This window comes from Phocoena phocoena, chromosome 9, assembly GCF_963924675.1.
Source record: "Phocoena phocoena chromosome 9, mPhoPho1.1, whole genome shotgun sequence".
NCBI classification, from domain to species: Eukaryota; Metazoa; Chordata; class Mammalia; order Artiodactyla; family Phocoenidae; genus Phocoena; species Phocoena phocoena.
Window position 1 is genome coordinate 94,810,762 of NC_089227.1, and position 23,920 is coordinate 94,834,681.

The following is a 23,920-nucleotide window of genomic DNA, read 5'->3' on the forward strand; positions in this document are numbered from 1 at the left end:
ACCCAAGACATAAAATATATGAGTCATCAGGGAGCTGTCTGAATATCATGGTAAGTTAGTATTTCAGTTGGGTTCTATGGTCAGGTTTTTGGGGAAATGATCAAAATAAAAGCCCAGGGAGTCCTCAGGGTGAGAGCCACCCTCTATGGGCTATGGCCCACGATGGTGAACCAAGGGCTGGCATAGGAGCAGGGGCCAAAGCTCTCAGCACTGGCCCAGCACAGGGTCAGGAGGGCATCTGATGGCTGGGAGCAGAGGAACGAGCTCATAAACAGAAGGCTTTGCTCCTGAGGAATTATGATTCCACTTTTTTCTATGTTCTGAACCCACTCCCCAGAGATATGACTAAGATCTAGGGGCAGTGAGCTTGAGAGGGCAAGGCTAGAACCTAAGAGACAGAGGTCGAGGAGTGAATCCCCATCTCTGCCTAACTCCCCAAACCTCTCTACCTGCCACCTCGCTGGGCACTCCTTACATCTGTGTGAGGAGGTACAATTTCATAATATTTTCCTTCCACTCAGGCAGATAGGCCAGGCTGGTTGCCACTTCCTTCTGGATCGGCCAGGCCCAGGCCTCAAAGAACGGAGCCAGGTTCTTCTGCACTTGGTGGGAGAACATCTTCACCCACAGATTCATTTTGTCGACATTGTCTGTGGGCAAGTTGGTCTGGTTCCTATACTCAGTGAAGAGACGGATGAACGGCTCCCACCCAAAGGCCTCCTGGAGCTGGAAAGAGAAGGAAGGAGGAGGATGAGACATCTGATCTACAAGAGACCCAACAAACACTCTAAATGAGTTAACACGTTTCACCCCTTAAACACCAGTTTCGTATCTATCACTGACCCTCTACTGTTTTACCTGCCAGCCTCACTGCTGCTCTCATGTTCTGACGACGAGAAGGGCCTCTGAGCCGGCACAGGGCTCAACACAAAGCAGACACTCAAGACAGCTGTGGTGAAAACTGTAGGATTTACTACCAATATCATTATTCACCTATCTCACTAGACCATGAAAGTAGTCATCGGATATTACACGAGGATTTAAAATTGGTTGAAGTGAAAAAATCCACTGTTTTTCATAGTTGCAAAGTTAAACCCCAACAATTAGGGAACTCCCAGCCGTATCCTGACATAATCCACACTAACTGTAGGTCTATGTCAATTTGCAAGGCGACCAAAAACGGCCTTTGGGAAAAAAGGTGAGTCCAGTAGAAGCAGAAGACAATGTATAGTCTAGGTAGCTAGAATTAAGAGTAAGGCATACTTTTGGGAAAAGGCAGCCATCCCGAGGCTGTTGGAAACAGCCCATGTTAATTTGTTTATTTTTGGCCGTGCTGGGTCTCTGTTGCTGTGCGCAGGCTTTCTCCAGTTGCGGCAAGCGGGGGCTACTCTTTGCTGTGGTGTGAGGGCTTCTCATTGCGGTGGCTTCTCTTGTTGTGGAGCGCGGGCTCCGTAGTTGCGGTGCACGGGCTTAGTTGCTCTGTGGCATGTGGGATCTTCCCGGACCAGGGCTCGAACCCGTGTCCCCTGCAGTGGCACGTGGATTCTTAACCACTGCGCCACCAGGGAAGCAGTTCCAACCTCAACTTGATTTCACAGAGGAGGAACTTCTGTCCCGATGACAAGGTTAAAGCAGTTTTCTAGCAGTGTCATCGTCATTCTTGTGGCGGAGGGGATCTGCAGTGAGAACTCCAGCAGGTAGAAGGGCCAGAATGGAGTGTGGCTGGCCTGAGACTGAGTTCCAGAATCCAAGGTGATGAAACTCTCCACAGTGAGCTGGGAACTGATCCACTGGGGTGTTGTGTGATAACTGAAAGGCAAAGGCCACCCCCATGTCCAGTTCAGTGAGGAAACCTGGCTTGCTTATAAGGTGGAAACTGAGGCACAGCCAAGTCATAATAAGAAGACAGTTTACTCACCTAGGGAAAAAACAGCTCCTTTCCCACATATTTGTGTGTGTGTGTATGTGTGTGTGTGTGTGCGCGTGCGCGCGCAAATCAGGGTGTGTTCAGCTTTAGGGAGCTATTTAAACAGCGCAGTTTGGCTTCAGTCTCAGGTATGTCTAGGTTTAAAGCCAGTGACAGCAACTATATATGTAGCATCACATTTGCCTCTACCAATTTTTAACCTTTCTCAGTGCTTTCTGTCTACTCTCAAAAATCTCTTCAGAGTCCTGGGGTGAAGGGTGGGGCTGAGGCAATTAAGTCCACCTTAGGGCCATGCAAAGTGATGCCCTGAGAAGCATCCTCAACTAGCACCTTCACACCTGGGCGCTGTCAGGACCTCCCCAACCTGGTGCGGGAGGCGGGTCAGCGGGAGTTCCCCCGGGCACCACGCTACCGTCTGCTCAGGGTCCCCACTGCGGGGCTCCCACCACCGCCCACGCTGGCCCAGCACCTGTAAGTACGTTTCCAGGGCCGTCCACGCGTTCCAGTTTTTCACATTGGGACCCTTGCCCAGGTAGATTCTGACTCTCTTCTCCCGAACTGGGGGCCACAGAGCAATATTGGCTCGTCCTCGAGGGATGCCCAGGACCGTCTCGTGCACATAGACACACCACAGGTTGCAGGTGGCCTCGGTGGTGTGCGGGGGGAACTCCCACTCCTGCCGCTGCTGGTTGCGGCCCAGCTCGTGCACAGGGCCCCACAGCCCCTTGGTTCTGATGAGTTTCTCACTGATGAGCTCCTGCACCGACTCCAGGTGACACATGATGGGGTAGCCTGCGTGCATCCAGCCTGGGAGATGCAGGAGGGGGAAAAGAAGGTTAGAGCGCTCCCCACCCATCTAACAAAATTATTCTCTCTATTGTATCTCCCCAAACACCCAGTCCCCGCTGATCCCATGACTTCCAGAACCCTGTAATGCTCAGAAAGGCAAAACCCAGAGCCTCCTGGGCCTTCCTCCTTACCCTCTCATTCTGTAATAATGCTTTCATCGCTGCTCTGACTGGCTATGGGAGCCGAGGCAGGTTACAGATCACCGTTCGTGTCACTATTCAATTTTTCTGTTTCTCTGGGAGTGCTCTGTCCTGTGAACCCATCATTATACTCTTTTCTCAAAGTTAAGAACTTGTGGTTCTCATTCTTTAGACATGGAATTGCCCACGTCGAGACTACCTTATAGTGATCATCTACATAAGCCAAGAAAACTAAGGTCCAGAGAGATTTCCTCGGTTCTTTAATTTCTATACGCCCTTCACTTTTCAGGCCTCTTGACCTGCTGGCAAAGATCTCTTTATTCAGTGCTTTCTCCCAACACCTGTGACCTAGGAAGAGGCCCTCGGTCGGTTTTATCCACTCCTTGAAGTCCCCTGATGGAAGTCTGTGAAAACCCAGCATGTATTTTCTGCACCATTCCCACTGTTTGATAACATCTCTTGACTAAAACTGTTACATATTTTAACATACAGTGTACATATAGTTCTACGGCCTGCTTTTTATGTGTCACATAACCTCATCATATTTCCTTATGCCATCAAAATATCACTTTAAATGTCTTCCTTAATGTCCACTGAAGGTATACACAATACATTACTGAACCATTCCATAACTGTTGGGCACTTAGGTAGTTTCCAATGTTTTGTTGGGGGACACAGCGAGTCTTTTTTTTTTTTTTTTGACGCATTTTTTCCCTTTCCATTTAAATAGCAAGGATTACATTTTATATGCCTTGCCATAAGAACATTTCTACCCTGCTGGCTGCCCACTGCATGGCTGTTGCAAGAAGGAAGGCCCTGGGGGGGGGCAGCATGCAGAGGTTCGCCCCAGGTACCCACCGACTGAGATCTGCACGTCGGCAACGATCCTCTGAGGCAGACGAAGGGGGAAAGGCTCAGCACCTAGCCGGGCCACGGCCTGCATCACCTCGTCCCAGAGGCGTAGCAGCGGCTCAGGGTTCTCCAGAGTGCGAAGGTTTGCGGTTGGCACCGTCAAGATGATGTTGTCTGTAGCCAGCTCTCCCCAGGGACCTGGATTCTCCTGGATACGCCTCTTCCATTCCTCCTGGGATGTCTCCCCTGGAAGACAGGCCACAGCGCTTGAAACTTGTTCTCCCAAACCCCTGACATTACCACGTTCAACTTGAACCCCAGCAGGAGAACACCAATGCCATGAACGACCACATACCTGCCCTATCCTTCTCCTACAAAGGTCCCATGGATGTGATACGGTTTGGTCTTTATCCCCTCAGCCTCAAAGCTGACGATAAGGAAGCTTCCCTCCCTTCCCTCCACGGATCCGAATCTCCCTCTTACCATACCAGGCAGCCCCAGATGACCTCCTCACCCCCAGCTCCCCCTGTCCCTCGGGTTCGCTCCAGGGCGTCCACTCACCTAGCCTGTAGTAGGGAGCATGCACAGCCCCCTTAACCGTGACAGGCACGGAGCCCAGCTTGCTGCCCTGAGGCACAATGATGTACAGGAGGCCCCCCCAGAGGCAGGTTATCGACTTTGTGGGCTTGTCCAGGCAGCAGCGGTTAATCACAAGGGGGCCTCGGAACAGCTTGCTGGCCCTGGTCAGGTCGTCGGTGTGGCAGCCAATCTGTACCTGGAGCAGAGAGATCCCCCACGTAGTGACCCTGGGGCATGCATGAGCCAAAGGGGAGAGCGCCCAGGACATGGGGACAGGAAGGGTCATGGGGCCATGACCCTAGGCAAGTCCAGGCATCCCACCATTTATAAGCCCTGTGCGCTAAACCCATGAAATTGTATCATCCCTCAAGGTCGTATGGACCAGATCGTGTAAATTCACTCTCGGGGCGGGTCAAACAGCTCCACAAAGGGTCACGCTGAGACGCTGATGTAGGGGCACCAGGTGTGGCCCAGATGCTAATTCTGAGGTGGGTGACTCCCACACAGAGTCCCTTGCTGTCTCTGTAACACCAGAATCCTCGGCTGCCTATTCCCCCGTGGTGACTCTGGCTTTGGGAAGGGGCAGAGGGGATCCTGCCTTTTGACCTGAGAGGCCCAGTGGGAGAAAACGTGACCGGTTGACGTGGAAGATGGATTCAGTTCCACCTGTTCTCCCAGGCCCCTATTCCTGCGCCAGTGGAGTCACCCCTGTCCTCAGAGGCATCCTGGGACTGTTCTCCCGGGTTTATGCTAAACAAGTTCCAGGACAGATACAGGCACAAAACGGACGCTAACCATCACGATGACCCGCGAGGGGGATGGAGCAGGACAGCAGCTTAATGTTGTGAATACCGTGTGTGTGCACGTGAAAGTGACAGAGCTGACGCGGACCGCGCACGCTAGGAACAGCCTATGGTGTCACAGGGAAGAAGCTGGAGTCAGAAGGACCTCATGCTTTGATGTGAAATGTACACAGGATGGAACGTGGGCTAAGATTTATTGGACTGTGTGCTAGGGCACCAGCCGTCTGGTACCTTTCTTATTCCCCACTCTATGACCTAAGTTAAAAGCACAAAACTTGAGCCAGAAGCTGGTTAGGTTTGAGTCCTGGGCGCTGAAATGTATCAAATCCACACATTTCAATCAATCAGTTATAGCTGTTCTGCACCTTAGCTGCTTCATCCTAAGCAACTAAGGGGGTACAAGTACATGCCCTGTAGTGCCAGCTGGTTTTGTAGGAAGGTCAGGTAAGATGCCCACTATGAAAGCAAGAGTATCTGGCTTCCGTATTTGGGTTCCACGTTAGGTGGTGAGATGGGGCATGCCTTACCTTCAGGTCAGCAGAGGCAGCGGCTTCAGGCAGCGAGACCTCTATAATTTGCCTCCCGGGTATGTAGAGCCCGGTGCTCATCCAGCAATACCTGGTGCCTGCCAAAAGCAAAGGAAGAGTAGACATTACCCTTCCTCCATGATTCCATCGCCACCCAGCTTCCAGAGTCCCTTCACGAGCTCTGTACATCTTCCTGCCTCCATGCTGCCCTGGCTCTACTCTTCCAAACATCACCTAAAACCTCAACCCCCATCTCCTTTAGAGTGCACGGCAGAGGACGGAGATGGCCTCCTGGGGGTGATCAGATCTGGAGCTGAGCTGCTCAAGTCATCACGACCCATTGCCCTCCAGTTCCCACCCGCCAGGCTCCCACCCCTCATTCCTTACCTGGATTGTTGCAGTTGACCTCAACAGTGATAGGAGATTCCGAGGGGCGCAGGTAGGGGCTGCTGTACATATCCTCAATTTCTGGGACTAACAGAGAGAGGTCACTTCCAGAGTGGGCCAGCCCAGTGGCCAGGGAGAGCATAGCACCCCTGCAGCAGTCGTTGATGACAGGGTTCTCTCGGGTCGCTACTGGGAGCCGATAGCGACTTAGCAGCTTCCTTAGGAGCCGATGCACCGACATGTAGGCAGGGATCTCTTCTGCGGGGATCTGCAGGAAAGCTGCACCATCCGGTCCCAGCTTTGCCAACCAGCCCTTTTCCACGTTCCCTCTCTTCCTGCCCATTATAACCTGGAACTCGGCCAGAGTGGAACGGAAATGATAGGTCCTTATCCCTGCCTTAGGAGTACGAAAGGGCCCAGGGTTGAGGCTTTGGCTGGTGATGCTAATGCCAAAGGGGTTGAGGAGGAGGTTTCCTGGGAACCGAGCCAAAGGGGACACTCCTGGGTTCTTGAAGGCCCACCACCAGGCTTGGGCTCCAACAAATAGGCCCCCGCCCTCTGCTACAAACTCCTGCAGCTCCTTGACTCCCACATCACTCACGGGCTCAAAGCAATAGACACTGGCATCGCTGGTCAGATTGGGCTCAATGCTGCTGTCTATGCCCCCCACTGCAAGCAGCCCACTCAGAGTCCTCAGTTCTGTCTGCACCACGACCTTGCCTCTGCGGCCCGCGTCCAGCCAGCGCACAGCATTGAGCAGAAAGGGGCCCAGTTTACCAACGGTGAAAAGGACCTTGTGGCCAGTCACGACCACCCGGCCCCGGCCGTAGCGGGCAGCCGCTATGACACAGCCATGGTAGGAATCTAGCCCCAGGGGAAAGGCTAAAGCCCCGTGCACTAGCAGCTGGGACGGGAAACAGTCTGAGTTGCTGATGTCCAGCTCAGAAATCCCGTGCAGGAGTTCATCTCTGTCCTCGGAGAGGTCGTCTTCACAACTGCAAAAGACACACGTGTTCGCTATTACAAAGCGCTCAGAACAGCACCCAGCATATAGCAAGTGTCAGACTTATCAATACCATTTTTAGCTCTTACAAGGGAACTGGGAGAACAAAGTGGGCAGACCTGGCCTCACTGGGTATGGAGACTTGTTGGAGGGAAGACAGAGGCACTCGGCATTAATTCTGCTCTTTCTCTGTGTGCAAACCCTCCAAAGGAAATCTCGAAAGAAGTCCTGCTGGGTGTACCCAATACTGTATCTTAAATATTCTGGATTTAAGTGTGTGTTTCGGCCTTTTAAGCACTACACAAAGAACTGAATGGAAAATCATGGTTTCATTCTTATAAGGAGGCTTGTTTATAATTTCATGCATCTAATTTTCTACAAATAAAGTTAACGGAGAGCTGAGTCAGTCAGTGGCGCTAGTGAAGAATCACTATTATCTCAAAAGGTGGGGCAGACCGGCCTCAACTCTAGTGGGACTCTCGGGTTATGTGAATCCAAGAGGACTGACTGCCTACACCCAGAATCCCACACATTCATTGCCGGCCCAACAGGAGTGATACACATCCATGCTATAAGGTTTTTCTCATCACCACCTGTTCCTCTCTAAGGGTAACCAACTCCTATAAGACTCTCAGGACCCCTATAACCCCCAAAATGGGGGAAGCAGCCCCAGGTAGTGGGATTATGAGGGGGTAAGAGGTAGAGTGATCTCTAAGCTTGAGGTCCCAGAGCTGGTTAAGTCACTCTCGTTAGGTAAATCTCTGGCAACCGTATGGTCAGAGGCAGTTGTAAGGAAACATTGAAAAATGGGGGTCAGGTAGGTGGCATATTTACAGTATTTGTGTTGTACTCTCTGTGGTTGGCAGAGCCGTAATTAACTGATGGGGAAACTATAGTCCTCTTAGCAGGTACAAACCTTTCCTGAAGATAAAGGTATCACCCTACAAGATGACTCTCCACCTCCTTGAAGCACTAGCCATTAAAATTCAACTAGCTGTTCGTGCCCTGATTCCAAATTTACCAAACAACCTTGTGATAATAATAGTACTTCCCAGGATCATCTGCCTAAAGAAAGAAGTCACTGGCCAGGAAAACCAAAATCTTCTATTTTTTTGTGACATTTATATTTCTCTAGCAACATCTTAGTATATCTTTAATTTGCTGATTCTAAAGCAAAAAACATTCGTTTTAAAATTTAAGTACTTTATGCATACAAGATTAAATAGAAAAGGTTTTAGTTCTTTTTTTTAAATAGATCTTTATTGAAGGTGTGGCACATATATACAATGTAATATTAGCCATAAAAAGAAACGAAACTGAGTTATTTGTAGTGAGGTGGATGGACCTAGAGTCTGTCATACAGACTGAAGTAAGTCAGAAAGAGAAAAACAAATACCGTATGCTAACGCATATATATGGAATCTAAAAGAAAAAAAAAGGTTATGAAAAACCTAGGGGCAGGACAGGAATAATGACACAGATGTAGAGAATGGACTTGAGGGCTTGGAGTGGGTCGGGGAAGCTGGGGTGAAGTGAGAGTAGCATCGACATATATATACTACTGAATGTAAAATAGTTGGCTGGTGGGAAGCAGCAGCATAGCACGGGGAGATTAGCTCGGTGCTTTGTGTTTTAGTTCTTATCACGAGTTCTGTTCATAAATTTCATGCAATTAATTGTTTTAGAAGTGTAGTCAGTGAAGAGGTGATTTACATTGGTATCAAGGCTTGTACATTAGCCTGTTACGACAAGATGAGCAATACTGAATGTGCAAAGTTGAGACCCAGACACTGCGTCACTAGCAGGACCCTAGATGCTCCCTGCTGAGTCGGAAGCATCGTCAGAGACCTGTCTGTTATTTCTGACAGCCATGGCTTATATGCAGGGGGAGATAAATGTTTCATAAAAAAACTTGAACTGGGGCTTCCCTGGTGGCGCAGTGGTTGAGAGTCCGCCTGCCAATGCAGGGGACACGGGTTCGTGACCCGGTCCGGGAAGAACGCACATGCCGTGGAGCGGCTGGGCCCGTGAGCCATGGCCGCTGAGCCTGCGCGTCCGGAGCCTGTGCTCTGCAGCGGGAGAGGCCACAACAGTGAGAGGCCCGCTTACCACCAAAAAAAAAAAACAACAAAAAAAACTTGAATTGGATTTTTACTTTTCTTTTCCCTCTCTGGTCTGAAATGAAACAAAAGTTATTTTAAAAGACAATAGGGCTTCCCTGGTGGCACAGTGGTTGAGAGTCCGCTTGCCATTGCAGGGGACACGGATTCGTGCCCCGGTCCGGGAGGATCCCACATGCCGCAGAGCGGCTGGGCCCGTGAGCCATGGCCGCTGAGCCTGTGCGTCCGGAGCCTGTGCTCCTTAACAGGAGAGGCCACAACAGTGAGAGGCCCGCGTACCAAAAAAAAAAAAAAAAAAAGACAATAAAATCATGATAGCACTAGATTCACTATATTTCAAGAAGGGTGCAATCCGCAAGCTGGGACAGGAGGAATTTATAGGAAATATAAATCAAATGAAATCAGATTGATCAGAAACCCAAGAGAACAGAAGAGTCTGTAACTGCACATATGTGAAAGAGAAGATCAAGAAAACCAAAGAACAGGGATTAATCATCATTTGTGAAAACAGCTATCCTTCCTTGCCTTGTTCTCAGTCTCAGGGTATTTCACCATTAAGTATGTTCTTAGCTATAGGTTTTTCAAAGAGGACTCATCACACTGAAGAAGTTCCCTTTTATTTCTAGTTAGCTGAAATTTTGTCATGATTTGACACTGAATTTTGTCAAAGGTTTTTTTTGGTCTGTGTACATCTATTGACTATATATGGTTTTTCTCATTTATTCTGTATGAACAGAATAATTAATTTGATATTTGAATGTTAAACCAGCCAAGCATTCCTAGAATAAGCCTTACTTGGTCATGATGTAGTATCCTTTTTATATATTGTAGTCTGCTTACAATATTTTAGTAAGAATTTTTCTATCTATGTTCATGAGGGACATTGTTCTGTAGTTTTCTTGTCTTGCAATGTCTTTTTCTGGTTTTAGCATCAGAGAAATAATGTTTTAATAAGTTACAAAAACTTTCCTCTCCTCTTATTTTCCGAAAGAGTTCATGTAGCGTTAGCATCAAAAAAGATACAGTCCAAACTAAGCAGTGATTACCTCTGGGAAGAATTAGTAAGAGGCTGAGGTGGAGGACGAAGATCTTTCACTTTTTACTTTGTATACTTTGGGACTATTTCTCTTTTTTCCAGTAAGCATATTATTTTGAAATTGAAAAAAGGAAAATGTGCATAAAAAGGAAAAGAAAACTGAATTGTGACCTAGCAATTTCTCTTCTAAAGTGGCATATCTTCCCACTTGAATTCACTCTCTAAAAACTTCTAATTTATTTTGTGAGAACCAGTTAATACAATTCTACTATACATGGCTAGGACTGTAGTAAGACGCTCAGAGTTAGGTAGGTATGCTCACCCCATCTCGCAGGGCCATGACCCTGACCAACATCTGCAGTTAGCATTCTATCTATCCTAGCAATGACCTCCAAAGACTTGTGGATCCTTGTTACAAATAAGCGTATTAATATCTGTTCAGGTATTTTTGTTTTCCAAACTACTTGGAGAGTCATATACACATTGATTATCTTCAGGAATTTGGCAGTTCTCTTGTTGCATTTCGGCTCATTTGAAGTAGTCTATTTTCAAAATCCTGAAATCTTCAAAATCTGGAATTCAAAAGACTTTTCTATATAATATCCCTTGGCCATCTTTCAAAATGAAGTAGAGATGTCTATATACATATATATATGTGTGTGTATATATACACATATGGCATCAATTTAGATAATGTTTGCCCATTCAGGTTTCACAGGGGTGTTTTCAAGCCAAGCAGTTTGGAGCATGTGGACATTTCAGAGCATGACCACTGTTCGACATGCTTTTCTCTGCATCTCTGATGACCGTGAATATACAGGGATTACTGAAGACTGAAAACCAGTCTCAATGGAGTAATGGCTGAAATGAGGGCAAGGACCTTCTACTCCAGCACTTCCCATTTAGAGGGAGAAGAGAGTTGAAAGCACACGCTAAGGTCACGGCGTGCAGTTGCTGGCAGCAAGCCCAGGTTTCCAGGTTCTACCGAACCTTGATATCACAAGCCTTCTTCCTACAACAGTTACTTGGTTTCTGTGACTTCCTCCAGGCCTGGTTATTGGAGACGTTTCTGCTTTTCTAATTCTCAGATATTTGGAAATCATTTTTTTGAAATAAGAAATAAAGCCTGAGACATAGCATATACCGAATAAATTGCTGGCTAAATGAATGGATGAATGAACACACATAGAACTAGAACTCTAACAGAAGCCTGAGATTTGTGTTAAAATGAGACAAGGGCCTTCTTATCCATGAAACAGATTAAACTGTTGTGGTTGATTCTCCCCAAACCTCCCTCAGATCGGTTATCTAATGATATGTTTAATCAGCATCAAGTCCCTTTATCGGTAAAGCCAATTCAGTGTCTAGTCCCTGTTTTGTTAAATGTAGAAAAAGGGTAAAACATGGCAATCCATCATGATGCTGCTGCCTCAGTTTGGTGGATGAAGTAGGAAAACTACCAGTTAAAATATCAACAGCTAGGCCTCCCTGGTGGCGCAGTGGTTGAGAGTCCGCCTGCCGATGCGGGGGACACGGGTTCGTGCCCCGGTCCGGGAAGATCCCACATGCTACGGAGCGGCTGGGCCCGTGAGCCATGGCCGCTGATCCTGTGCGTCGGGAGCCTGTGCTCTGCAATAGGAGAGGCCACAACAGTGAGAGGCCCGCATACAGCCAAAAAAAAAAAAAAAAAAATCGATAGCTTATACAACTGGAGAAACGTACATGACTTGGGGCAAAGCAGCATAATGATGGCTGCCAAGTAATTTTCAATGTTTGGAAATGATATTCATGACCTCATATGCTTACATTACCACAGCCTGAAAGCTGATGTCAAAATAATTAAAGTGTTTTAGGTACTTTGAACATGTTTCTTAATTCATTTAATCCTCACAACCACCCTTAAAGGTAGTCATTATTAATCCTACTTTAGAGATGAGGCTTACTTATGGCTCAAGGTTTTAGAGCAAGCACCAGACAGAGCTTGGGAACTTATTAAATTTGGCCTCCACTAAAATCTGTGCTTTTCCCAGTAGATATGAAATCTCTTACTAGAATCCTGAGTCTTGAAATGAGGCTGTGTTTATGACAATGGATCCAGTGTTTGTTCAAATGAAATACTTAATAGAAAGAAGGTGGGACTGGTTCTGCATTTAAAGTACAATAGCCATTGCCCTCAGATCTGGAGATACAGTGGAGACCTCCGAGGATAAGCGGATGGAAGATTAGAAATTGTTCAGGGAACAGAGTACAGGCAGTGTGGCCATAGAGACAACATGGTGGCCAGTGCTCTAAGTGCAGATCATGGTGCTTTCCAGGCAGGAAGTGAGGGCAGTGACTATGAGACTAGTGTCCTGATATCTGCAGGTATTCTCACCAGGCTAAAAGTAGATCATCTGGTTTTATTATGTAGGGTTTTATTTTTCCATCATAAAATTAGTAACTTCTTCTGATAAAAATTTGATTCATCTTGATAAGACCTGTGGACAGTTTATTCTTAGAAGGTTCATCCTAATATCTTATTTAGAATTTAATTTAGTAAGAAATGCACAAGTAGCAAGGTTAAAGCTATCTTAATTCACACTCGCATGTTCAAATGTGGGTTTAAAAATAAATAAGATATTTGGGCAGAGTAACTAAACCCACAGGGACTTTCAATGTGAACCTGACAGCCTGTGATGGAAATAATCTTCCTTCTTGAATTCTAATAGAAGCATGTTGGTGTCTAGTATTGCTGAAAATGCGTTGATGATAATGTTATACAGTATTACATAATTACAAGAACACTAAAGAAAGATCCAAATCTTCAACAGTAGGCAAATGATTAAATAAATGAGGTATATACACTGGCATTTGCATAAAATGAATCAAGTATAATTTTAAAGATTACATAGAATGAAAAAGTTTATGAGCAGAATTCAAAATAGCATGTATACTAAGATGACAAGGGAGCAAAATTATGAATGAGTGGGGAAAATAATGTGCAAAGGTGAAAAGAGAGTTGTATTGTGGGTTTATGATTTAATAATTTTAAAATGAAAATAAAAAAATAAGAGATCCAGCAATGTTGAAAAAGTAATCTAAAAGAGTATCCAATGAAGAAGAATCGTAATTCAAAAGTACAGTTGACCCTTGAACAACATAGGTTTGAACTGTGCAGGTCCACTCTACACAGGTTGTTTTTTTCAATACTAAATACCACAGTACTGCACGTTTCGCAGTTGGTTGAATCTGAGGCTACGGAACCGAAGATACAGGGGGCTGACTGTAAGTTATACGTAGATTTTCAGCTGTGTAGAGGGATGACCCAAACCCTCAAGTTGTTCAAGGGTCAGCTGTATTGGCAACACTGCACACGCATGTGTGTGTGCATGTTTCAGAAATATTAGAAAGGAAAGTGAAAAAAAAGTGATCTATTAACGAGTTAGAATTTTAAAAATATTTTCTGCTTATTAAATAAAAAAGCATTTGTGTGTCATAAAGACGTGGAAGATTTTAAATGTGATTTCTGAACTGCATGTGAAGCAAGGTAATGAAGTATATGCCTTCTTAAAAAATTTGATAGGAAGTTTGAAAATTAAAGTTTATAACTTTAAATCATCTATCAGTATCCCACAATCAAGAGATCTACCTATTACTGATATTTGGGGCTTTCTTCTTATGTAATATTTTCTACATATAGCTATATATTTTTTTAACAAAACTGGGAACATATTGAACCACCATTAGTATCCTATTTTATTTCACTTAATAGTATCCCCAAAGAGCTTTCCCTTGTCCTTAAATATTCTTGGAAACATAATATGTTTATGGTTAGTTAATAATCCATTGTATAGTGTTCTATAATTTCTACCCTTCCCAATAACAAATAATGCTGAATTGCAGTCCTTATACCTGAATCTGATTATATCTCAGATTATTTATTTTTTAAAGTCCTATTTTAACAAATATATTTTCAAAGGTTGAGATTTAATTTACATAAAGTAAAATTCACACAATTTAGGTTTATAATGAATGAATTTGGATAAATGTATAGTTTGGTAACGACCACAACAGGAGGTGGGAGAAAGATAGGTTGATGCTGACCTTTCAGCATTGTTTTGATTTTTTGAACTCTGTGAATATATTACTTTGTAGAAGGAAGGAAATAAGGGATGAGCAAGGGAGAGGGAAGGAGGGAGGGAAGGAGGGTTGGATGGAACACACATACTGGGTGCTTGAGAGCTAATATTAAGGAAACTGGGGTGAGGAGGAGAGGTTTTTCTTTTGTTTTTCCCTACTCATCTCAACCTATGCATAGGTATTTCCTTTTTTTTTTTTTTTTTTCCGCGGTACGCGGGCCTCTCCCGTTGCGGAGCACAGGCTCTGGACGCGCAGGCTCAGCGGCCATGGCTCACGGGCCCAGCCGCTCCGCGGCATGTGGGATCTTCCCGGACCGGGGCACGAACCCACGTCCCCTGCATCGGCAAGCGGACTCCCAACCACTGCGCCACCAGGGAAGCCCCATAGGTATTTCTTAATGTAGATAAGTTAAGAAATGTATATATGTGACACACACACACAGACATATATTCTCTTGTACCTTTTCCTTCTCTTCATTTCATCTCAGCCAATTAACTTAGGAAATCATTGCTGCCATCTTGAATCCATCCACAAGTCAAAAAATGACCCTCATAACATACAGGTAATTCTATGATATACCTACCTGCACAAGCACAGAGGCAAGAGTTGCAGTGAAGTCTTACCTAGGGAATAACCGATGCTAATAACCCATAATCTCCACAGGAGATTCTATGCACTTCCCTTATTACGTCTGATTTTTCCTCCTGCGTTAGCCTTCAAGTTGATTTCCCACGTGCACGCGTGCACATACTCACACACACACGATTTAACCAAAAGGCAAAAAATTCAGATTCAGTGATGATGAGAGATGATATAGGCATAGCCAAAGAAAAAAGAGGTATGATTTTGATAGAGAAAAACATCTTTTAAGGCAACTAAAGGGGATTACGTTGTTAAGAAATAGAATTACGCCCAAGTTTTACCTTCCTGTTCCTTAGAATGAAGATCACTAGTAAGCTGAAGTTTGATCAATCTGATCAATCACTGTGCCTCTGAACAGCTCTTTCCTCATTGCACATGTGAGAATGGAGCTGTGGGGTGTTCCAGGAGTTCCATGCCAAGGAGAGGCCACAGCTCATTCCCTAAGTCTCTGTACTACCCTGGTGTACCATCCTCACTCAGTTCTACCTCGTTCTGCTCCCACTGGACAGAAATACCAATGCTTTTTGCTCCAAGGATGCTGACAGTTTTCATGCACAATATAGGGCGTGGCCTCGTGTGATTTTTCTACTTCTGGGACTACTCCAGCTTCTCATCTCTCTCTTCATCCATCCAGTCATCCATCCAACACATGTTTACTGAGCACCTACTAACCTGCTCCATGTTCAGCACCATATGAGGTGCTGGAGCACAATGTGAAAGGAACAGGCTGGGCAAGGCCCTCAAAGAACTTTCTGTGTAGCCTGTCTTGGAACCTATCAGCTGCCTTCTTCATCCTCCATCAGCAGGTCTTTTGCTTCCAGAGATAAAAATCATCTCTGACTCCTAGATTTAAGATCTAGCACATAGAACTTACGCCATCTTTCTGGTATCTCAACTTCTAAATCCTCTAGTTTTTACTTCCATCCTAACCCTATCTGGCTGGACATTGCAAAACCTTTCGCACAGCTCTCTAGACTTTGTCTTACTGGACCCCTCGCGTCCGTCTTCCTTTTCCTTACACTTCAGTTGCAGGCAACCTTCACCTGTCACCTTCCTGGATTAGTCATGTGAACCCTGGGATTCAGCAATATATTTTACTAAACAAGATGCCGGGGGACATAATGGTCACTAAGATGTTTCTCCCCTCAAAGAGCTAAGTGATCTGGTCTGAGGAGGCAACAGGGATCCTGCCCCTCCTGCACCTCAGGGTATTTTAACACTCTGGTTGATTTATGGCGAGTCCACGTTGAGTGCCAAATTCTCTTCTGTTAGCCTGGGAGTAGCCTGAAGACAAGAATCACCTTCTGCTTTTTAACCTGGGACCAACTCCCCATTGGGGTAATGCACTCACCTAACTAGGACTGGGATCTTGGGCATCTTCTTAGAGACTTTAAAGAAACTCGTGTCCCCTTTATTGTCAGTGAAGTACACGCCGGCCACGCTGGTCACAAGGTTCCCAGGGAACGTGAACAGAACCCTTTCATCGTCGCCCTGGTTGGCCCAATCCCAGGCTTGGCCTCCGATTAGCAAGCCCCCTCCACGTTTCATGAACTTGACCAACTTTTCAGTCATGGTTTCGTTGTAGGCATCAATACAGTAAACCCCCAGGGAGTCTTTCACTTCCGGTTCAACCTTCGCCTCTACACCAGAGCTCTCAAGGATTTTGGCCAGAGGTGCCAGGGATGGGTGTACACCAACAGGAGCCCCAGGGGAAGAGCAAAGCCAACCCACTGCATTGAGGAGAAAAGGAGTGAGCTGGACCTCCACCAAATAGTCCTCGTGGGACACCACCACCAGGCGGCCTCGGCCATAGGAAGAGGCAGCAATGAGGACCTGGCCCATGTCATTCACCATCACCGGGAAGGAGGCCTCTCCAATTAGAAGCAGTTCACATGGGACGGCATCTTCAGGGACATCCCAGCTTGTCACTCCATTCATAAGGGCCTCAAAGGCAGCAGACGGAGTCGCCATGGCTGGATCGGCTTCTGCAGAGAGGAAAGCAAAGCCTCAGCCTGGTGAAGAATAGATAAACAAACAAACAAGCCAAGAGTTCAATCCTCCACTAGCTGGGGCAATTCTTCCCATTAAGCAGATGAGACGGACACTGTGAACTGACTCAAGCACTCATCAGGGCCCTCAGTGTCTCCAATCCAGGAGACCCTGTTGTGCGCTGTCAGCTAACATTCTCATGGTCAGACTAAACAAGCTCGACATTTTGCATCACATAAGGAAGCAAACAGAAATGAAGAATTCGGGCAGAATTGAGTCTCCAAAGACATATATTTAAGTACTAATTCCCAGCGCCTGTGAGTGTGATCTTATTTGGAAATAGGGTCTTTGCAGATGTAATCAAGTTAAGGTGTGGTCATACTGGATTTGAGTGGGCTCTAATCTAATGGCTAGTGTCCTTATAAGAAGAGGATATTTGGACACAGACACAGGTACACAGGGGAGAGACACACAGGCTACGAGAACATGTGGGCAGAGACTGGGGTGATGTCTCTATGAGCCAAGGAATGCCAAAGATTGCTGGCACACACCAGAAGGTAGGAGAGAGGCATGGAACAGACTCTCCTTCAGAACTTCCAGAAAGAACCAAACCTGTCAACACTTGGATTTCAAACTTCTAAGCCTCCAGAACTGTTAGAGCAGGGGTCCCCAACCCCTGGGCCGCGGATCACTACTGGTCTGCAGCCTGTAAGGAACTGAGCAGCACAGCAGAGGTGAGCGGCGGGTGAGGCTTCATCTGCCACTCCCCATCGCTCCCCATCTCTTGCATTACCACCTGAACCATCCCCGCCCCCCGCCCCCCCCCACCCCCCCGCCGCCGCCGCCCGTCCGTGGAAAAATTGTCTTCCACGAAACTGGTCCCTGGTGCCAGAAAGGCTGGGGACCGTTGTGTTAGAGAATACGTTTCTGTTGTTGTAAGCTACCCAGTTTGTGGTACTTTGCTGCGGTAACCAGTGGAAACCAATGCAGTGGTGTAGCATGCTATCTCCCCACCCCCACTCCTCCCCATTTGGCTTCCACACTGATCGTATTAATCTCAGCTTGGGGCCAGAATTTCAGTCTGAAAAGTCTGGGTCCTCATAGAGGGTTCTCTGGTCACAGTCATAGGCTGGGTAAGAGGAAAGCAGAAGTCCTCTGGCTTGAGTCCAGGTCCCAGACAATCAGAAGCCGAGGTAACAATTTATGAACTTACGGCGGATTCTTACTTGCACCTGGACACAGCAGAGAAAGGTGTGTATGTCTGTGGATGCGTACTCACAAAACCCCTCTGCTTCTTCACCACGAGCTCCCCGCTCAGGGTCTCTCTGCAGTCTGAACTCCTCCATACGCACTTCACCGAAGCACTTCCCTCAAGGACAGACGCGTTGAATAGTCAGGACATCCAGGCCTCACTGACCACTTGGTGGGTCTGGACAGTGCTGCTCTCCTGGTCCTTGAGGCTATTACCACCTCCAGCCTTATGGCCCGAGCCAACCTCATCATGTGTAACCTCTCAAACCGCTTCATTCCTATCCTTCTCTTCCCTCTTCTGAACATGCAGGTATTCTTTAGGCGTTTATCTCTGGCCCTTACTGCTTTTTTCCCTGTGAAAGAATATGCTCACTCAAGGTACTACGGCACAGCAATTGCGAGCTTAGGCTCTGGAGTTAGGCTGAACTTAGCTTCCTCGTTCATTAAGTAGGGATAATACTATCTACCACATAGGACTGTTCTGAAGATTAAAGGAATAGCATAGGTTAAGTGCCTTTCCATTATGTATTATATATGGATCTATAGATATGTACATACATATACGTGTTCAATTATTATATATATATCTTTGCTTAAAATTACTTGGTTACGAATAAGCTATTTAAGTATGTGCAAAATAGGGAATTATTGTAAAGCGAAAACAAATCTAACCTAAGGTTAGATTTTACCAACACTGGATTAAGCATTTGTTGACTCTTGATTTTACAGGTTTCATATTTTGGAGCCAGTACTAATACTGATGATTGTTTAGTTCTCAAGGATTTGTACGGGCCCTTGGCAGAGGCCTTCTCTGTGCCTTCCCCAGGCCACAGATGCAAAGGCCCTGGTCCTGACATAAGCCATAAACTCAAGACCCCTATTGAAAGCACACTCTGCCATTTGTAACTGTCTCTGAAACTGAAAAGTCTTAAATTTATTCTTTTCCCTCCAAGTTAGCTCCTCTTGGGTAAAAACATAAGCTCGAGGTCCCTAGTTGTTAAAGAGGGTAACCTCCACCCCAGAGAACTACTGAGAAGATACAATCAGCAAACAGTTGTTTAATAAGAATCTGTCACGTCCCTGGCTCCTCCTGGGGTCCACAAACAGCCAGGACAGCAAACGGCAAGGAGTCACAGTTGTGTCCCTTCTCTCTTCTGATCCATATCCAGCTGGTCACAGTGTCGTTCGTCCTTCATGGTTTCCAATCACACTGCCGTTAACCTAGTTTGGGTCCTCAGTGATTCATTCCTGGACTAAATGGACCCGGCTTCTAAGTCACCAGCATCTGTTCTCGCCTTTATTCTTCTACAGCCACTGATTGTATTATTTCCCAGAAAAGAACCCCCCAGAGCTTCGCCTTTGCCCACAGGGGAAAATCTGAGCTTCCTCTTGGGGTTTAAGGCCTCCAGGGCTGGCTGCTTCTTACTTTCCAGCATATCTCTTGCAGCTTCCAGGATACTTGGCCTTCCTGGACATGCCCTGCTTTCATTTTAGATTCTCTTTCCGTTCTCTTTATTCCTGTTCCCTCTCCCACATCTTTCAGGCCACTGAAATCCTACCTTTCTGAGAGAAAATATTCACAGAAAAGGAAACTTAATAAATCTCTGCAAATAGGCTCAATATCACTAATCAGGCAATTTAAGTACAATGTACGTTGCCCATAAGATTGTCCAGAAAGAAGGGGGCAAAAAAGAAAGAGGAAGAGGAGGAGAGGAAGGTAAAGATAATAATGTCCAATGCCCCAAGGCTGTGGAAACACTAGCACGATCTGTTAGAAGGACTGAGAATCTGAAAGCAATCTGACAGTGGCAACTCAGTTTCAAAGGTGTGCCCATCTTAAGATGAGCAGGCCTACTCATAACCTTTCTTACAAACATAAGAACAACAGTATTAAAGATATACGCACAAGGATGGTCACTGCCCAACAAAACTGCAAATGGAGATAGATAAGTGAAAATCTAGACAGGGAGATAGATAGATGACAAACAATATTCCCTAGAACCATTTTTGACTCCCGTGGGTACAGGATCTCTTAACCCAAAGTCACGGCTACCCAACTTCCATGTAACCCCCGGAGTTTGCCATGGCACCGAACCTGAGACCCCGGGGCACAGCCCCCACGCGGCCACCCATACACACACTGTAAACAACTGCCATGCTGCCCCCAGCGTTGATACTCCAAACACACCCAGAGCAGGGAACTCGCAGCTCTGCCTCACTCGTTGTACTCTGAGCTAGTTCATGGGAGAAGAAGTATCTGTAGAGAAGTGACAAAGGGATGGACAGGTGGCCTGCAGATTTGAAAAGTACGGGACAAGGGAGAAGAGGGGTGCTTTTCCTGCTGAGTCTCCCACCTGGTTCCTGGGCTTGACGGGTGGCCTGAGGTGAGTGGGGTTTGGGTGGAACCACCTGAGCGCCCTTCTCTCTGCCGGTTTTCCTTGTTCCTTAGTCTGACAGCAAGGCTCTGAGCGTGGCAAGACAAGCTTTGAGAAGGAGGATGCTTGAGAAAAGCACGATAATCTGTATTACAGAATATCACGAGGCTTTCATAAAGAACAGCGTTACACCTATTTGTCTTCTACCTAGAAGAATGTCCTAGATGTATCTGAAGTGAAAATTTCAAGTTGCTATAACATGTAGGACAAAACCCACCTTTGTATGGATGAAGTTACTAACAATAGTAGTACTAGTAATTTTAGTAGTAGTGACGGCAATATCGTGCTTACCAGGTTGCAGGCATCGTTACAAGCGCTTTACATACGTTACTTAATCCTGACAATAAACCTGTGAGGTATGTACTATCACTATCCCAATTTTAAAAATGCGCAAGACCAGAAAACAAATGAAACAAACAACCTGATGGCCAGAGAACTTGTTACTTGCTTAAGTCACATAGGTGGTAAGTGGATCCTTCATTCAAACCCAGGAAATCTAGCACTGGAGTCCACGTTCTTAAGTACCAGAAATACATAAGCCTGTTACTAGGATTTTATATAAACAGAAAACTATGGAGGCCACATTTCAACAAGCTAACACTGACTGCATAGGAAAGGAAGAGGTGAACAGTATTTCTCTTTATGTAAGTCTGCACAGCGATCCTTTGAATCGTTGCATGTATTTCTATTGCAATGAAAAATAGCACAGGTAATATAAGTTCAATCAAGTAAACACATTAAATGATTGAATATATAAATGATTGGATTCATCAACTGATCCTATCTCACTCATTCTAAAATGTCTTCCTTCATCTCCCAAGTTGTGCGTTTGTCCACCAATAAATGTGAATTCCTCCTCTGTGGAGGTTCCCTGAACTTTGTAGCTGGTTCTGTCCCCACTTTAACCAGCTATCAATGAGTCCCACACTCAATTTTTCAACTAAATGCTTCTTCTTTGTGCCTGAATCCCTGTTTGCCCTCCTAGCTTGGTGAGCGCAGATGGACATAGCCTGGGGTAATCTCTTATTTCTCCCCTTAAGTTCTTCATCCTTGGTTCTCCTTCTGTGGATCCTGCTTTCTCTCCCCAGGCCCGCTAACTAATGGAACCCAAGGCACTTCGGGAGTAGAAGGCACCTCAGGCACGACCTGTAACTCAAGGAGAGAGCTTTACAGATCCCTTACCCCTTCCACAAAGAGGCCCCATGGCACCTAAACGGGGTCTCCCTTTAAGAGACGTATCTAGAACGCAAGAAGGGTAGTGGGCCTGCCTTGGATATGGCACCGCATCCTGCACTGTAGCTTGATTTGAAATCCCCAAAGTAGAGTAAGTATCTGAGGTCAGGGGACGTGATTTATATATCTGGATTCCCCACAAGAATGAAGAGGTGCTCCACGGATGGGCGACTGAATCATGGATGTGAACGTAAGGGCAAACCTGGGATCAATTCTTCAGCATATAGCTACTCGGGCCTTGCAAAATGATCCATATCACAGACATCCAATCCTATAGGTTTTCTCATCTTCATGCCTTTTTTTCCGTGAACGCTTTGTTTATTTTTCCTTATATGTCCAGTATCTTTTCCAGTGTCCACCATCTTCTGTTAATAGTAGCCAGAATTGGGGTGGGTTCATACCAGACCAATCTTACTTATTTTTCACTTAAAATGGTTTAATTCATACATTTAAAAGAATATGTAATGCACGTGGAAGAATTTGGATGGTAAAATAATAAAACAATTTAAAAATTAAACAAACTTCCATACACCAATCACCCAGATTAAAAAACAGACCGTTACTAACATTTTTGAAGGCCCTCTTGTGGCCCTCCAGAATCAATTCCTCCCCCCATCCCCATAAAAATAGGCATGATTCAGAACTCTGCTTTTTCCATTCCTCTAGTTTAATCTTAATGCGCTCCCTTCTTAATTCCCCCTGGGCTCTCTGTCTTTCTCTCACTCATATTTGCTCACTTTTCTCACTAGGTAAATCCCAGGAAAACAGCATAATGTAGGAGTATGAGCGCATAAGTGAGACCTGAGTTAAAAAAAAAAAAATCCAGGTGTTGCCTCTTCCTAGCTGTTGATCATCTGGCTTCAGAGGGTGTCCTATCAAATGGACAATATGGGAGAGGGCCGGCCTTGACTCCGAGGGGCTGTCAGGACTAAGTTCTGGTGTGGGATCCTCCTCCCTCCTCTCCTCTCCAGGCCTTCACCAGGCCAGACTTTCCTCCCCAGGCCCAGAGCCAGTCTGCAAAGAGCATGTCGGTGACGTCAGAGGAGTGGAGAGGGGGCTGAGGTGGGGGGAAGCAGCAGAAGGAGGGGTGAGAGGAGGGAAGACAGCGGAAAAGCTCGCGTGCGTTGGCAGGGAATTCTCCAGGCCCGCTGGCACGGAGGTCTGGGTTGGTTGGAGGTACACAGACCATCGGCTCCTCTTAGACACACACACACACATTCCCTAGTCTCGGTGGGGGCAATGCAAGTGGGCGAGGGATCTCAGTCCCAGAGAGTGTTTGCAAAGATCAAAGGGCAGTAGGACAGAAGTGATGCTCTACCACCAGCTCCCCGTGTGACCCTGGGCAAGCCCTGCCACCTCCCTGGGCTACGGTAGTCTCACCCGATAAAGCTGCGAACTAGATGCTGTTTCTCTAGGCCATGTTTGTGCGCAACTCGACAACACAAAGCAATTAAACAAACATCAGATGTTAGAACCCCAAGAGGAGGAGCAATGCGGCAGGAGGGATGCAGAGCCGGAGAACACAGAACAATCTCTCACAGGAAGGCGGACACAACAGCGAGGGATTGTGCCCCTATCTGGGAACCGGCAACCCTGCCGCTAGCCGGGGCCCGCAGGCCCGCCCGCGCCCCCCTCGCGCCCCCTCGGCCTCCGGCACCGCCCTCTCCCTACCCGAGCTCAGTTCACGGCCACCCGCCCCTGGTCCAGCCTGCGGGGCATTCGGAGAGGGCCACTCACCAGGTCGCCCTGCAACTTGCAAGGCGCTAGCTGGAAGAAGGAGGGCTGGGGGCAGAGGGAGACGCAGGGTTCTGCGGGGAAGGGGCGTCCCAGCAAGCGGCGCTGGGCGAGCGAGCTGGGCGGAGACGAAGCGGGGGTGGGGTTCCGGACTAGTCTCCTCCTCCCCGCTTCCTCCTGGGCGGGACCGCGACCCCCAGGGGCGGCGCTTGGCAGGGGACAGCACTTCTTTGTGTCGCCGGCCCTGTCGGCTCGGCGTTGCGGTGGTCCCCATTCTGGCAGTGGGGACGGCCG

The 23,920-nt window shown here is 46.7% G+C and overlaps 1 protein-coding gene across 1 annotated transcript; it reads right to left on the reverse strand.

Annotated features, from left to right (window-relative positions):
• Positions 1 to 471: 471 nt before the first annotated feature.
• TCAF1 (TRPM8 channel associated factor 1) lies at positions 472 to 16,955 on the reverse strand. The gene is made up of 7 exons (XM_065883829.1): positions 16,336 to 16,955; positions 6,065 to 7,059; positions 5,678 to 5,775; positions 4,330 to 4,543; positions 3,775 to 4,014; positions 2,397 to 2,734; positions 472 to 726 (listed from the first exon to the last, which is right to left on the reverse strand). The coding sequence occupies exons 1-7, from the start codon at positions 16,953 to 16,955 to the stop codon at positions 472 to 474; spliced, it is 2,760 nt and encodes a 919-aa protein (XP_065739901.1).
• Between the last annotated feature and the right edge of the window lie 6,965 nt (positions 16,956 to 23,920).